The sequence below is a fragment of the Toxoplasma gondii genome, chromosome XI, assembly GCF_000006565.2.
Source record: "Toxoplasma gondii ME49 chromosome XI, whole genome shotgun sequence".
Lineage (NCBI taxonomy): Eukaryota > Apicomplexa > Conoidasida > Eucoccidiorida > Sarcocystidae > Toxoplasma > Toxoplasma gondii.
In genome coordinates, this window is record NC_031479.1 from 5,813,823 (window position 1) to 5,825,203 (window position 11,381).

Genomic DNA, 11,381 nt, shown 5'->3' on the forward strand with positions numbered 1-11,381 from the left:
TAGCTTTTGTTAACTTTTCCTTTGGCGTAAAAGGCGATCGGAACTGTGTGCAACAGAGACCTTGAAGCATCGAGGATATGGAAGGTGACTCCAGCTATGAAACATAGATTTCCAAGTAGCTCAACACAGTAGAATGAACCGTTGTGTCGAGTTGTTGGATATTAGAGGTCGTGCTATTGCACAAATAGCCGATTACAGACATTGAGGACGGGACTCGACTAGAGTTTGCACGTCTTTGTTTGCCAAACGTGCCTGCGTCTGCATGCGTTGATGCGGTTCGATCAACGCAGGGGCCAGTCCAATATAACTTTCGTCCAAGTCTTCCGTCATGGCATCAGACAAGAGCCTATCAAAGTAAAGTATGATACCTGTCTTCATTGTACAAATGTTTCTTGTCCTGAAACGTCGCCGTGCACAGCAGTGACAGTCGCACCCTCGCCTGTAAAGAGGTCATGCGTTGAAAGGACTAAGATCGTTTATCAAGTCGAGTATCGCGAGAAAAACGCGAAAACCTACATCTACATGCATGTATATTAGCACTGGTCACTTGTGTCACGCTTTTTTGCTTGCGGGTTATATGTGTTTCGTCGATAACAACTGTTTAACCTTGAGGAAGTGGAAAGGTCTCCATTGTGCGAATCGTTGCACAACCGTTCACGCGCTCAGTTCTACAGTTTGTCCAAACTGTGAAGCTACCTAAATGTTAGCGAGGAGTTTTCTGCCTCTGCAGCGACTCGTGAGCCCAGAACTGCACCGCTTTGTCCCCGTTGTGGCACAGTCCCGCGGCAGTGCCTCAAGGCGCGAAAAACAGAGCCTGTGTATGCTCCAAGAAATCCAAGGCAGCTAAAACTAAAGGTGTGGAGTTTTGGTATGTTTTCACATGGCTTCTGAATGGCGAAGGCAGCCTGGAAAAACACATTTGCGTTTCACCGGCATTTGCAGGGCAAAAACACGACAGGAATCTACCGCATCTGGACAGTAAGTCGTGGACCGCCTTTTCCCCCTCAGGGCATTCCATGTTTTTTCAGCATTGCGGACAGCTAAAAAGTGTTGGATCATGAACCACTTGGCATTCGATCTCTAAACCATACAACAGTCGTAAGGTAATTGAGACTACAAAGTTAGGGAAGCTACTATTCAGATGCGAGTAAGGTCAGACACTGTAGTGCCTACGATGCCGAATATGAACCGTTAGTGAACTATTTTGGTCAGATCCAACAGCTTGCTTATCCATGGAATAGAAAATGTACTACTTGAAGTTTTCTAACAACTGTCGTTCTCGGTTCTTTGTGACTGCCATATACCACCACCAGAAGGAAACTACTGAAGACAGTAAAAACTAGCTGACATGCAGGTGCTGATACAATCAGAGGGGCCCAGCTGCCAGTTTTATTTGGCCTGTAGAACACTCCTCTTTTTGGCTCGGCCGTTTCGCCTCAACGGCCAATTATCAATCAAGCATGCACATTTTAGGTTTCCACGAAATCTATTTGGAAGAAGCTGGAGAGTGTCACCGTAGCAAGTACCTAATACACAGTTTCAGCAGTAGCTGTTAAACGACAAAAGAGCCGAGAGTTCTATCCATCCATGCCAGGCACTAGAAGCGTTCATCTAGTAACTGAACAGGTGCCAGGGCTTCAAGAACCCGATTCGTCTACTCGGTACACAGATAAGCATTAGAAAGGAGAGTTCCAAAGAGAGTATGATGGTCTTTTTCTACTGAGGCTTACAAATACCACATCCGTCATCTCTCGTGTTTATTGTGTTTGGCTCTTGCTCGGTCGGGCGTGTTTTTTAACGGCGAGTTGAAAATCTGTGGGACAAGCAGAACTTGTTTCGTGCCTACGTTCTGTTGGTCGACTAATTTGTAGTGATTTTGAGGCTGCATGTGAGTTCTTGGTGTCCGTTGAGAAGAATTTGCCCATGCACCATGCAAAGGCAAGACAGCAAGCACATGCGCCAGCAACTGCGCAACTCGAAACGGAGAAAGAAAAGCTCAACGGGTGCGCTGACAGTCAAAGTTTTGGAGGTCCAGAGCAGAGGGTTCTTTTGTTGCACGGCATCCAACAAGTAACAGTCGCAGTGAAGCCTCCGACGACTTGCGTTTTCTTCACCTTTGCCCCTCCCAGTCTGTACATCCTGCCTGAGAACTACCTTCTCTCAGCTTCGATGCTGCGACTGCGTGCCGCGGCGTCGCGGCACACGTCCATTCTCCCTTGGCTTTTTTTCGTGTGTGCCTTCGCTCTTGACGCGTGTCACAGTTGCTACCCCGAGTGCTTGCCTCTCTCTGCAGGCGTCCCAGAGTCCCCTGCTCTCTGCTTCCCCGCTTCACTCCACCTTGCGTTCTCGTCATTCCTGACCCCCTCTCTCAACAGAGAAACGGCGAAAAGCCCAAACTTTGTCCACGTTAACTGGTAGCAGAAACAAAGACCTCGACTGGCGCCGACTTACGCGGTCACTTGCTCTGAAGAGACTTCGTAGACGTTGATCGCACCGGTGAAAGTACCGACAAACAGCGTGCGTCCATCGTGAGACCAGTTGAGGGACGTGCACCACGGCGCACCGCTGCGGTTGGTCTTCTCCGGGGTGATTTCTGACAAAACGTTCTTGTTTTCCAAATCCCAGATCTGAAAAACCGCACGGAACCGCAAAAAAACTGTATGAAGGCCTCTCGGACCGTGCAAAAGACGAAGAACAACACAAAACCAACTTCAACACACTCACTGGCACCCACACCGGTCATCCGACACCACGATCCGCAGCGAAAACAGCCTGTACGTGTTTCGTGGGAAGACTTTCTGTCAAATGCACGTGAGCCTAGTCAGAAAAACGTAAGTCGCTTGGGTGTCAATGCAGGCTTTGAGTCAGCGAAAAAAGTTGTTTCAAACCGTCTCAGTCGACCACCGACCATCGCAGCGCATCGGGAGATTCCAGAGGCGCGACAGCCGCGTGCCTGAGGGGTCTTCAAGACGAGGAATGATTTCTCATCCTAGAGTCCTGCAGTCTGCTCTTGCAGAGACAATGATGTACACCGTGCACATGGTTTTGACTTTGACGCGACACTAAGCCTTTCCCAACAGATCTTCACCGTGAACAAACATGCACATATGCACATGTGTGGAACTACGAAAGCACAGAGCACTCAAACGTACGCGGTTTCTCGCCGTCGAGATCCGCGACTTCGGTGTTCCACTTCTGTGATTTGAAGTGGACCGTATGACATTACTCTGTACAACGTGTCCGCAAGAGATCGGCTTCACAGAAGGAAACACGTTTTCTCACCTTGACAGACTTGTCGGTGGCAGCGCAGAGCCAGTAGTTGCATGGGGAGAAGCAAAGGGCGTTGATAGTGGAGTTAGAGTCCAGAGAGTACAGGTGCTTGCCCTCGTTCACATCCCAGAGCATGGCGACGCCGTCCTTGCCTCCGGACGCGCACAGGGATCCATCAGGGGAGATGGTGACGGTGTACAGCACGGAGGTGTGGCCGACGAGGTTGGTGCGCAGCTTGCAGTTGCTCAAGTTCCACACCTGCAAGCAACCGGAAAAGTCAAACGTCAAGATTTTTCTGCATGCGCACCGGCGCAGTTAATCAGTTGCCTTTCGAGTGACTTCCATGGCGATAAATCGCTCACCAGAATTATCACTCAGACCGTCATAAGGCTACCGGGTGTCACGACACAGTCGCAGGAACATTGCCTGTGTGTGTTACCCAGAATCACCTATCCCGTGTCTCACGGTGTGTCACCGATCCACTCTTTAAGCCGTCGCAGTCAACGCCCCTAGCCCGAGGCGACTTTTGCGTTGAAGAAACGTGTTTCTCTCCGCACCTTGACGAGCTTGTCCCAGCCACAAGAGACGATGAGAGGCTTGTTGGCCGAGGGGGAGAAGCGGACGCAGGAGACCCAGTCGTTGTGCTGGTCGTCCACGATGGTGTACTTGCACTCCGCAAGGGTGTTCCACAGCTTGATGGTTCTGTCACGGGACCCAGAGACGATCTGGCGGTTATCCGGGCTGAAGGCGACAGAGTTGACGTCGCTGGTATGGCCTTGGAAGGAGCGAACTGTCACACCGGCGTTCAAGTCCCAGAGACGCAGGGTCTTGTCCCAGCTTCCGGAGAGTGCGAACTGGCCGTCGCTGTTGATCACGACGTCCTGCACGCACTGCGAGTGGCCTGTGAGTGCTCTGCGGGCGTAGCCGACGCTGCCGCTGTCGTCGGGGTTGTCGTTCAGCGTCCAGACAATCACCTTGTGGTCTGAAAAACAGAGAAACGAGAGACAGGGCGCCGGCCGTGGAACCCAGGAAGCCAGGGGAACAAACTGCTGCGCGACACCGCGAGTGCTCCGACTCGCTTCGTCTATAGGACTGTCACTGGAGGGGAAACACCGCGACCACAACAGACGGAGAAAAACCATAGGAAGCTGCGAGACGGTGGAGCAAATGGCACCGGCCGCATCCATAACGCCGTGTCGACACCAACAGGGGCGGCCCATCCGTCTTTCTCATGCGAGGAGCCGATGCTGATGATGCGCACTTCTTCTCGGTGCCGTTGTAGCCCCAAATCTCACAGGGGAAGAGCCTCCCGGAAAACTCTGAGGATATGCTCGACACCAAATCCAACGGAAACTGACAAATCACACCGAGTCGGTTCCCTGGGTCGCAGCGATATCAGAAGAAGAAAACTCTTCTTTTGGAAGGTTCCTCGTCAGAAGCCGGTCGAGCCGGCCTCGGCGTGAGCTGGGTGCTTCCGGAATCATCCTCTGCCGAGACACCAGAGTCCCTGCCACGGTGGCAAGGAACAGACATGCAGACTCGTGGTCGGAAGTCACCGGCACTGTCCAGCCACACATGAAAACGGAACAACGCACGCATTGACAGGACACACCTGCAAATATACACTCTACCTCACGACCTCTGTGCACGCAGAATTCACGCAGCATTCGCGGGCGTGTATACGGCAGTCTCGGTCAGAAAGGAACTACATCCCTTTTGGAAGGTCTCTCGTCAACGGCCTCCCGGAGGCCTGCGAGTGAGCTGGGACTTCCTGGGTCATCCTATCGCTGCAGCATTCTGCCTCCGCCAAACCTCCATTAGGGAGAGTGCTTCACACGGAACTCTCCCAAGTCAAGACTCAAATACACGGAACACTGCGAGTACAAATCTTTCCGACCACAGGTGCGTTGTTCAATTCAAGTTCTGCTGTCACACAAACATCCCTGACGAGAGTGTGCCTAGCTATACTCGCCACTCTCGACTGAAGGTCATGATCTGCAGTTTTTCTCGGTTCCGTTGTAGCCACGAACGGGTTTCCTACGAGGAATCGGAAGATACTCTCGCATCCCGAGTGGATATGCTCGAAACCACACAGCGATGAACAAAGATATTACTGACGGTGCCCGGCAACTCGGCAACATCACTCAATGTGTCAGGTGCGACATTCTCCGTGACACGTCAATACACCGCAGCGCGAGTACGCGAAACACACATCTCCAACAAAACTGACGAGGCAAATGTTCAACCGCTGTCGTCGAGGTCTGCCACAAGACCAAGCTCATGAACACAAGACGACTTCAAACTAGTCCACGAATGGAAAGCAAGCCGATCGAAAAGAGCAAGCCTCCCCAACAGACATAACCCCTGAACGGCGGGTGGCGCAGCGGGAAGTCCCGTCGCGAAAAAATGGACAGAGTCTCTTTTCCGGAACGCGTTCTATATTGAGCTGGCTTATGGTTTTGGTTTGGTGAACTGGGAAATGAAGAAGAAAACATATAGGGTTGAAGAAGGTGTTTCCCCACCTTCGCACTGCGAAGCCCCTCTTTCCGGTCCCCCTTCCCGCAATGGTATTGCACACCTGGTCGCTTTCGTGTCAAGAAGGCAGACTGCTGCAACAATACAAATGCTGTGATGGGTTAAAAAAAAGAAATTCTCACCTCTGGAGGAAGAAACGATTGTGTTCGACTTCAGAGAGGGGGTCGAAATGGCCGTTACACAATCGGTATGTCCCTCCAGGACACCCTTGAACTCGAGGGGAGATTCACCCGACATTTTGACGGAGGAAAGGGAAAACAAGGCCTCTGCAGAGGGAACGACGGGACACCAAAACGAAAAATAAAGTAAGGGGAAGACGACAACAAGCAACCCTCCTTACAAAAACCTCGATTATCGTCCTGCTTGCAGGAACATCCACGATAACGCGAGGGAAAGAAGCAGTTCAGCAGAACGCCTGTTAGGCCCCCCACACGAAGTGAACGAAGAGACAGGCACATCGACAGCAAGCACTATATGCGGGGCAACAGGTTAACCGCCGCCCTTTTAAAAGGGGAACGACAGCACAGGGCTGAGAAAAACTCCACCCGGGGGTAACGCTTTCTAGGAGGCTCTTGAAAGGACCCCGTGCTCCTTCCAGGCCTGACCACGTGTACGCTTTGAACACCGCTGAGGTGAGGGGAACGACACGAGGTGCGCGCGCAGCGACGTGCACGTTGCCAAAACTCCCCAGTACAACAACTTGCGGAAGACCAAGGAAAATCTAGTGATACGGCTGTCGCTGTAAAGGCTGCGAAAAGTTGGAACGCTTGGCACAGTGACGGTCCTGCGTAATTCGAACTCTTCGAAGCTCCCGGTTGTGTACGATCTTCGATAGACTTTTCTGAGGCTTGCTTGAATCTAACAGATCTCTGATTAAATATTTCTTCATGGCGAGAGTGACTGAAAGAGCCATGCAATTTTTTTGTCAACACGTAAATCCTAGCCGCGTCAATCTAAGGACCGGCATCGTCTAGAGTTCTGGGTTATGGTGACCCAACGACATCGGGTACGTTAGAGTGACTCGGCGCTGCCACCTTTTTTGTACCTTATTTAACTATTCTAGGCGTATGCATGCCCTTTCGGGAAAGCGAGAAGAAATTTTTTAGTCTCGTGTTTCAGCAGCTTGCGCGTGCGTATGCAGAACATAAGGCTTCAGATGCACATAATGGATCACGTGTCGCGCGTGAGCTGTTACCGCTTTCTTCAAGTTCCACTTCCGTATACCACTTTTATGTGCATTTCTTGTGCGTTGCCGCTTCTGTCTACATTAGTCACCCAGCACCTGTTATCGCTTCTGTCCGGACCCCACCTAAGAGATAACTGGCAGACGCTAGTGTCATTGCCTACTTGCCGACTGCTCTCCTCACACCTTGCAGCGGCCTGAGGATATCCCTATGTGCAACTTCTAAATACCAATTGCACCTTGCCAAGGAAAAACTAAAACGTTTTCAGCGGATAATTAGCAGCTGACATACTCTTAAGTGCTGCCCGCATTGAAGTACAGTTCTTGCTATATTTTGCTGCAGCACTTCGTCGACTGCACATGTTGTTAACTTGAATTCAACGCAGATCGATAAAATGCACTGTTCATTTGCTTTGCACAAACCGTTCACTGCTAAATGCTAATTTTTTGTAGCGAGTATGAACGGTAGCCATAATTGCCTGCTTTTTGGTCCAACGCATCAGCTACGCCTCTGAACCTGTGGAGAGGGACGAAATGTGAAACGTCGTCGTGTTCCAGATGTCAAGGAGGCAGCCTACCTATGAGGTGATATCCCACTATGAGGCCACCATAGAAGCCGCGAGGGGCTGAATTCAGTCACTATTAGTTTCAGCATAATACCTTGGTGTAATAAAAGAGCGTACCGATGTAGGGCTGTGCCTCCGGCGTAATAGCTTTCTCCTACAATAGCCAGTATCGTTGTTCAGTTCTGTCTATTATTCGAGAGTGCACGCCATGAATTACCTCCCTCTCTTTGACAGCAACGGAGGCCAGAGTTAGAGCAGGCTCAGGAGCGGGTTCACGTTCCTTTTTACCGACGACCCATTCGAATAAGGGTGTCGGTTGTCGCGGCATGACTTCGCCTGTCTCTGCAACATACGATAATGTATTCTTTTGTGTGGCTCGCTGTGCTGCATCCCTACCTAAATGGACCGGGCCTTGCTTCCCCAGTTCTCTGAACATCAGACTTGTCTATCAGTTCGAGGTCGTAGCATAACGTGCTGTGCCAACCTTTTATCTGCGATTGGAATGGGAATACTGAACCGACAAAGTTATCCCAGCATCAATGGCGCGCGACAAGCATCGCATACCGGGGGCCTTTTCTCATGAGAGTTCCTGTGACAGGAATGTGGGAGTCTTTCAAACTGTGGAACTGACAGCTGGGCTCACCATTCGACAACGTGAAAACACCTTGCAAGTCACTGCACCGAAATGCTGTAGATCAGCGGACAGCGTGCTGGCAAAGCTCAACGCTTACGGCGTCCGTGATGTCTCTCTGCAGGGCCTACGTGACTCCTCACGTGTAGCAAAGTTCGTGTATGGAAAGGGATCGGTATTAGCGCTCACCACACTTGACCACACTGTGAAGCCCATTTCCTCTTTTCCTCTTCGGAAACGAACGTCTCCACGTTATTGCATTGCCCAATGTCGGTTGTAGCTGGCGCAACGCAGCCCACTCCCTGTCACCAAGGTTTGTCACCGCTAACGGCCAACCCACTGCCGCAAATCGTCGAGTCTGACCTTGAAATCTTGCGTTTTGATTATTTCGTCGTAAGAGCTGCCAGCTGGCAGTTTAAGTTCCCACCCTGTTTATCGGAGCGACTTGTCAAATAAGGCGAGGTGTAGGTGTAACCGATGAAACAGACCTGCGGGGCAAGGAAACTCCCAGTCAAGTTCACACGCCGCCACCGCTGAGGAAATTCCATAAGCGCAGCTTTTAGAGTGAGCTGCAACTCCTCTCACGTTCACAGGGCCATTCGACGCCACACTCCCTGCCAACAGACAGTCATTTATCTTGATTACACAGAGTTCATTGAACTGTTTACTTCTCAAACACCTGTTTATCCGCTGGAGACATTCCCAGGAAGAACTGTGTCTTGATTCCACAGTTGGTGTAGTCGGTAGGAGCCTCGCAAACGCCACCACGAATCTCCTTCCATCCTAAAGACGAGAGGGCAGATCGCCATACCCAAGGAGGCACGCGTTCAACATCTTGGCAGACTAACCTTTTGGACAACCGACTGAGTAGTCCCTGGGGCAACTGTTTTGACACGGGAACCTTGCGCGGCAGAGAGCTTCAAACTTCCTTTTCATCGCGGGAGTGAAGTGCTGCAGGAAACATGAAGACGGGTCTAGCTGAGGTTGCAGGAGATAGTCCAACCTTGAAATTCCACGTGCTGTCGCAAGGGCCGGTTGCTTTATACTCTGGACTAGCCTCGCATGCGTAATCTCCCAGATGCAGCCTATGATCGTATGCGTTATCGCCTGTCTGTGTGTGGATCGCTATTACAGCACTCACCAACCATCCGGGCAAACCGCATTAAAGGTTGCCTGAAGCAAGGGTCGCAAGCAAGGGTCGATCCTATCCCTCGTGAAGCGGGCTGCGTCAGCTCAGCACTTACTGTGCAATCCTCGAAGCACGGCCAGTCAGCATCACAACTTTCCTGCACCAGTTTGCGGCTCATGCGATTTGCACCATGATCATGAAATGCGTTCTCTCACGCTCCAGTCGCGCTTCGCTTCTTCCGTGAAATCTTTGAAGCTGACACTGGACCCGCAAGGCCCAGAGTATTGCCCCAAGTCTGTACAGCAATCGCGTGGAACCGGCATTGTGAGTCGACGAACTCACGGCTAACTTGCTTGGCAAACCTCTTGGTCAGCCAGGTGTGAGAAGCCTTCAGGACATGGTCGCGACCAGTCACGAAGACCAGAAGGACACGCTGCAGCAGCGTCACCATGGCACGGCCATACTGCCTGCAACACGGAACCAGAGCGTCTTATCCTCCGCGATTAATGAACGACAGTCCGAGTTACCTCACAGCTCTCTGCCCAGTCTGCCTTCCTACAGGGTGAAAGCGTGATGATTCAAATGGAGAATGCCGGAAAGAAAGTGACGGGCTCACGCATCGGCAGTGTAGAAGTCGAAGCTCTTGTTGGTTTCACAGAATCCTTAAAGTCGGAAGGAGTTTGTCTGCGTCTTGCAACTTCCTTCAGCGATTTCTTCACTGTACCTTTGTAGTTCCTGATAGTATTCAATCGTGCTTCACACGTCCTGGTTCGCTGAGAGTCACGGTCGCCCTACTTCGGTGCTTCACATAAATGGCCGCCGCCTTCAACGTCCCTCGAATGCCACTTCAGTGGGCATGGCGCTCTGTTTGTCGAATGTTTTCCGGATCTGCACGTAAATTACTGGCGACTATGCTTACGAGTAATCGACTACACAAGCTCCTGCATCTGCTGCTGCTTGCCGATTCTGGTATAAATGCATAACTGGGTTGTGCAGCGCCTCTTCGCTGGACAGACTACGCTCACTTTCTCCTCAACATCGTGCTGGATTTTGGTCTCAATTTTCTGTGAAAAGAAAGAATGGCTGGATGTATATTTCCCCCAGACTGCGGAACTTTTCTACCTCGGTCAGGTCCACTGGTAAGGCTGGAGCTCTCTTCGAGAACGAATCCAAGAAGGGTTGCTGTTCCGTCTGAAGAAGAACATGTCAGTTCCTCACACCCTCGTCGCAGTTTTACATGCTTGATACCAAAGCGTCTTGGACTTGCTTCGCTTCCTTCACCTTTGGCGGGGTTTCTGATAGCCAGACATCGCGTATCATCCCAGCGTCCGCAGACGCCACACAGCCGGTGACAGCAAGGAAAAGGCACCCGCGTTTCATCATTCAAGCGTAACTTTTCCACGTGAAAAGCAGTGTTAGAGGAGTTCAGCAGCCTTAAAAGCAGCTCGTCCTGCCCGGTTATCAGACAGTTCCGCAGTCAACGAATTGGCTCGCCCTCAGTTTCCCATGGTGTTTCCTACCAGTGGATGTACACTCCGGAGCCCGTTGGCCCGTGACTGTAAAATCCGGGCAAACGTCCAGTCACAATTTCACTGAAGCGGCCCATATCCAAAAATATCCACTCGTCTGTGAATGCTGCGATGAGTAATTTGGTGTTGCACTGCTTGCTTATACTTGGGGCAGTCATCCTGTGCTTGCGATGATCCGCCTTTGTGTCTCTGACCTGTACAAGAGCAGCTGAGACCCTTCGTTCACAGCGCTTCCACATAAGAGGGCGGCAACCAGTGTCGTGATTTAGTACGCCACCAACATACAGCTTTCAGCTGAAGCTTCATACTTAATTTCCGGTGCAAAACACGCCTGCAGGTGCGTGGGAGTTTGTCTTGCGTATTAACGGGCTTCAGCACTCCAGTGGTCAAACACAACAATTTGAAGAACCAGTGAAAATACCTGCTGGGGTACATCAGAAGCTGGGCGACCTGCTGTGAGGACGATTGTCTGGTCACAGCTTTGGTCGATGCCACGACTTTCTCGAGTGACCAGTGATCTGCGTACTGGTCCACAACA

General features: G+C 51.2%; 2 protein-coding genes across 2 annotated transcripts; both read right to left on the reverse strand.

The window, feature by feature from the left end:
* Nucleotides 1-1,854: 1,854 nt before the first annotated feature.
* On the reverse strand, nucleotides 1,855-6,391 carry TGME49_216880 (guanine nucleotide-binding protein). The gene is made up of 4 exons (XM_002370955.2): nucleotides 5,928-6,391; nucleotides 3,828-4,252; nucleotides 3,283-3,528; nucleotides 1,855-2,627 (listed from the first exon to the last, which is right to left on the reverse strand). Exons 1-4 carry the CDS (start codon nucleotides 6,040-6,042, stop codon nucleotides 2,448-2,450), a joined length of 966 nt encoding a protein of 321 aa, XP_002370996.1. The 5' UTR covers nucleotides 6,043-6,391; the 3' UTR covers nucleotides 1,855-2,447.
* Nucleotides 6,392-6,955: 564 nt separating this feature from the next.
* On the reverse strand, nucleotides 6,956-10,783 carry TGME49_216875 (cpw-wpc domain-containing protein). The gene is made up of 27 exons (XM_018779755.1): nucleotides 10,563-10,783; nucleotides 10,437-10,505; nucleotides 10,340-10,378; nucleotides 10,234-10,280; nucleotides 10,110-10,178; nucleotides 10,039-10,049; nucleotides 9,931-9,976; nucleotides 9,842-9,869; nucleotides 9,664-9,781; nucleotides 9,530-9,609; nucleotides 9,430-9,471; nucleotides 9,327-9,358; nucleotides 9,189-9,270; nucleotides 9,034-9,136; nucleotides 8,854-8,968; nucleotides 8,771-8,799; nucleotides 8,674-8,718; nucleotides 8,549-8,613; nucleotides 8,375-8,487; nucleotides 8,286-8,312; nucleotides 8,198-8,229; nucleotides 8,119-8,143; nucleotides 8,039-8,065; nucleotides 7,672-7,982; nucleotides 7,567-7,614; nucleotides 7,281-7,505; nucleotides 6,956-7,227 (listed from the first exon to the last, which is right to left on the reverse strand). The coding sequence occupies exons 1-24, from the start codon at nucleotides 10,695-10,697 to the stop codon at nucleotides 7,709-7,711; spliced, it is 1,653 nt and encodes a 550-aa protein (XP_018635269.1). The 5' UTR covers nucleotides 10,698-10,783; the 3' UTR covers nucleotides 6,956-7,227; nucleotides 7,281-7,505; nucleotides 7,567-7,614; nucleotides 7,672-7,708.
* Nucleotides 10,784-11,381: the final 598 nt, after the last annotated feature.

What these genes read in the sequence shown, in the direction of transcription:
- TGME49_216875 (XM_018779755.1), bottom strand. Translation starts at nt 10,697, where the DNA reads ATGATGAAACGCGGGTGCCTTTTCCTTGCTGTCACCGGCTGTGTGGCG. An exon ending in AGCAAGTCCAAGACGCTTTG is followed by an intron (nt 10,506 to 10,562) that starts GTATCAAGCATG and finishes GTTCTTCTTCAG; the next exon opens with ACGGAACAGCAACCCTTCTT. An exon ending in GACTTCTACACTGCCGATGC is followed by an intron (nt 9,870 to 9,930) that starts GTGAGCCCGTCA and finishes TTCACCCTGTAG; the next exon opens with GAAGGCAGACTGGGCAGAGA.
- TGME49_216880 (XM_002370955.2), bottom strand. Translation starts at nt 6,042, where the DNA reads ATGTCGGGTGAATCTCCCCTCGAGTTCAAGGGTGTCCTGGAGGGACAT. An exon ending in GCTGGGACAAGCTCGTCAAG is followed by an intron (nt 3,529 to 3,827) that starts GTGCGGAGAGAA and finishes GGTTGCTTGCAG; the next exon opens with GTGTGGAACTTGAGCAACTG. An exon ending in CCACCGACAAGTCTGTCAAG is followed by an intron (nt 2,628 to 3,282) that starts GTGAGAAAACGT and finishes GCGGTTTTTCAG; the next exon opens with ATCTGGGATTTGGAAAACAA.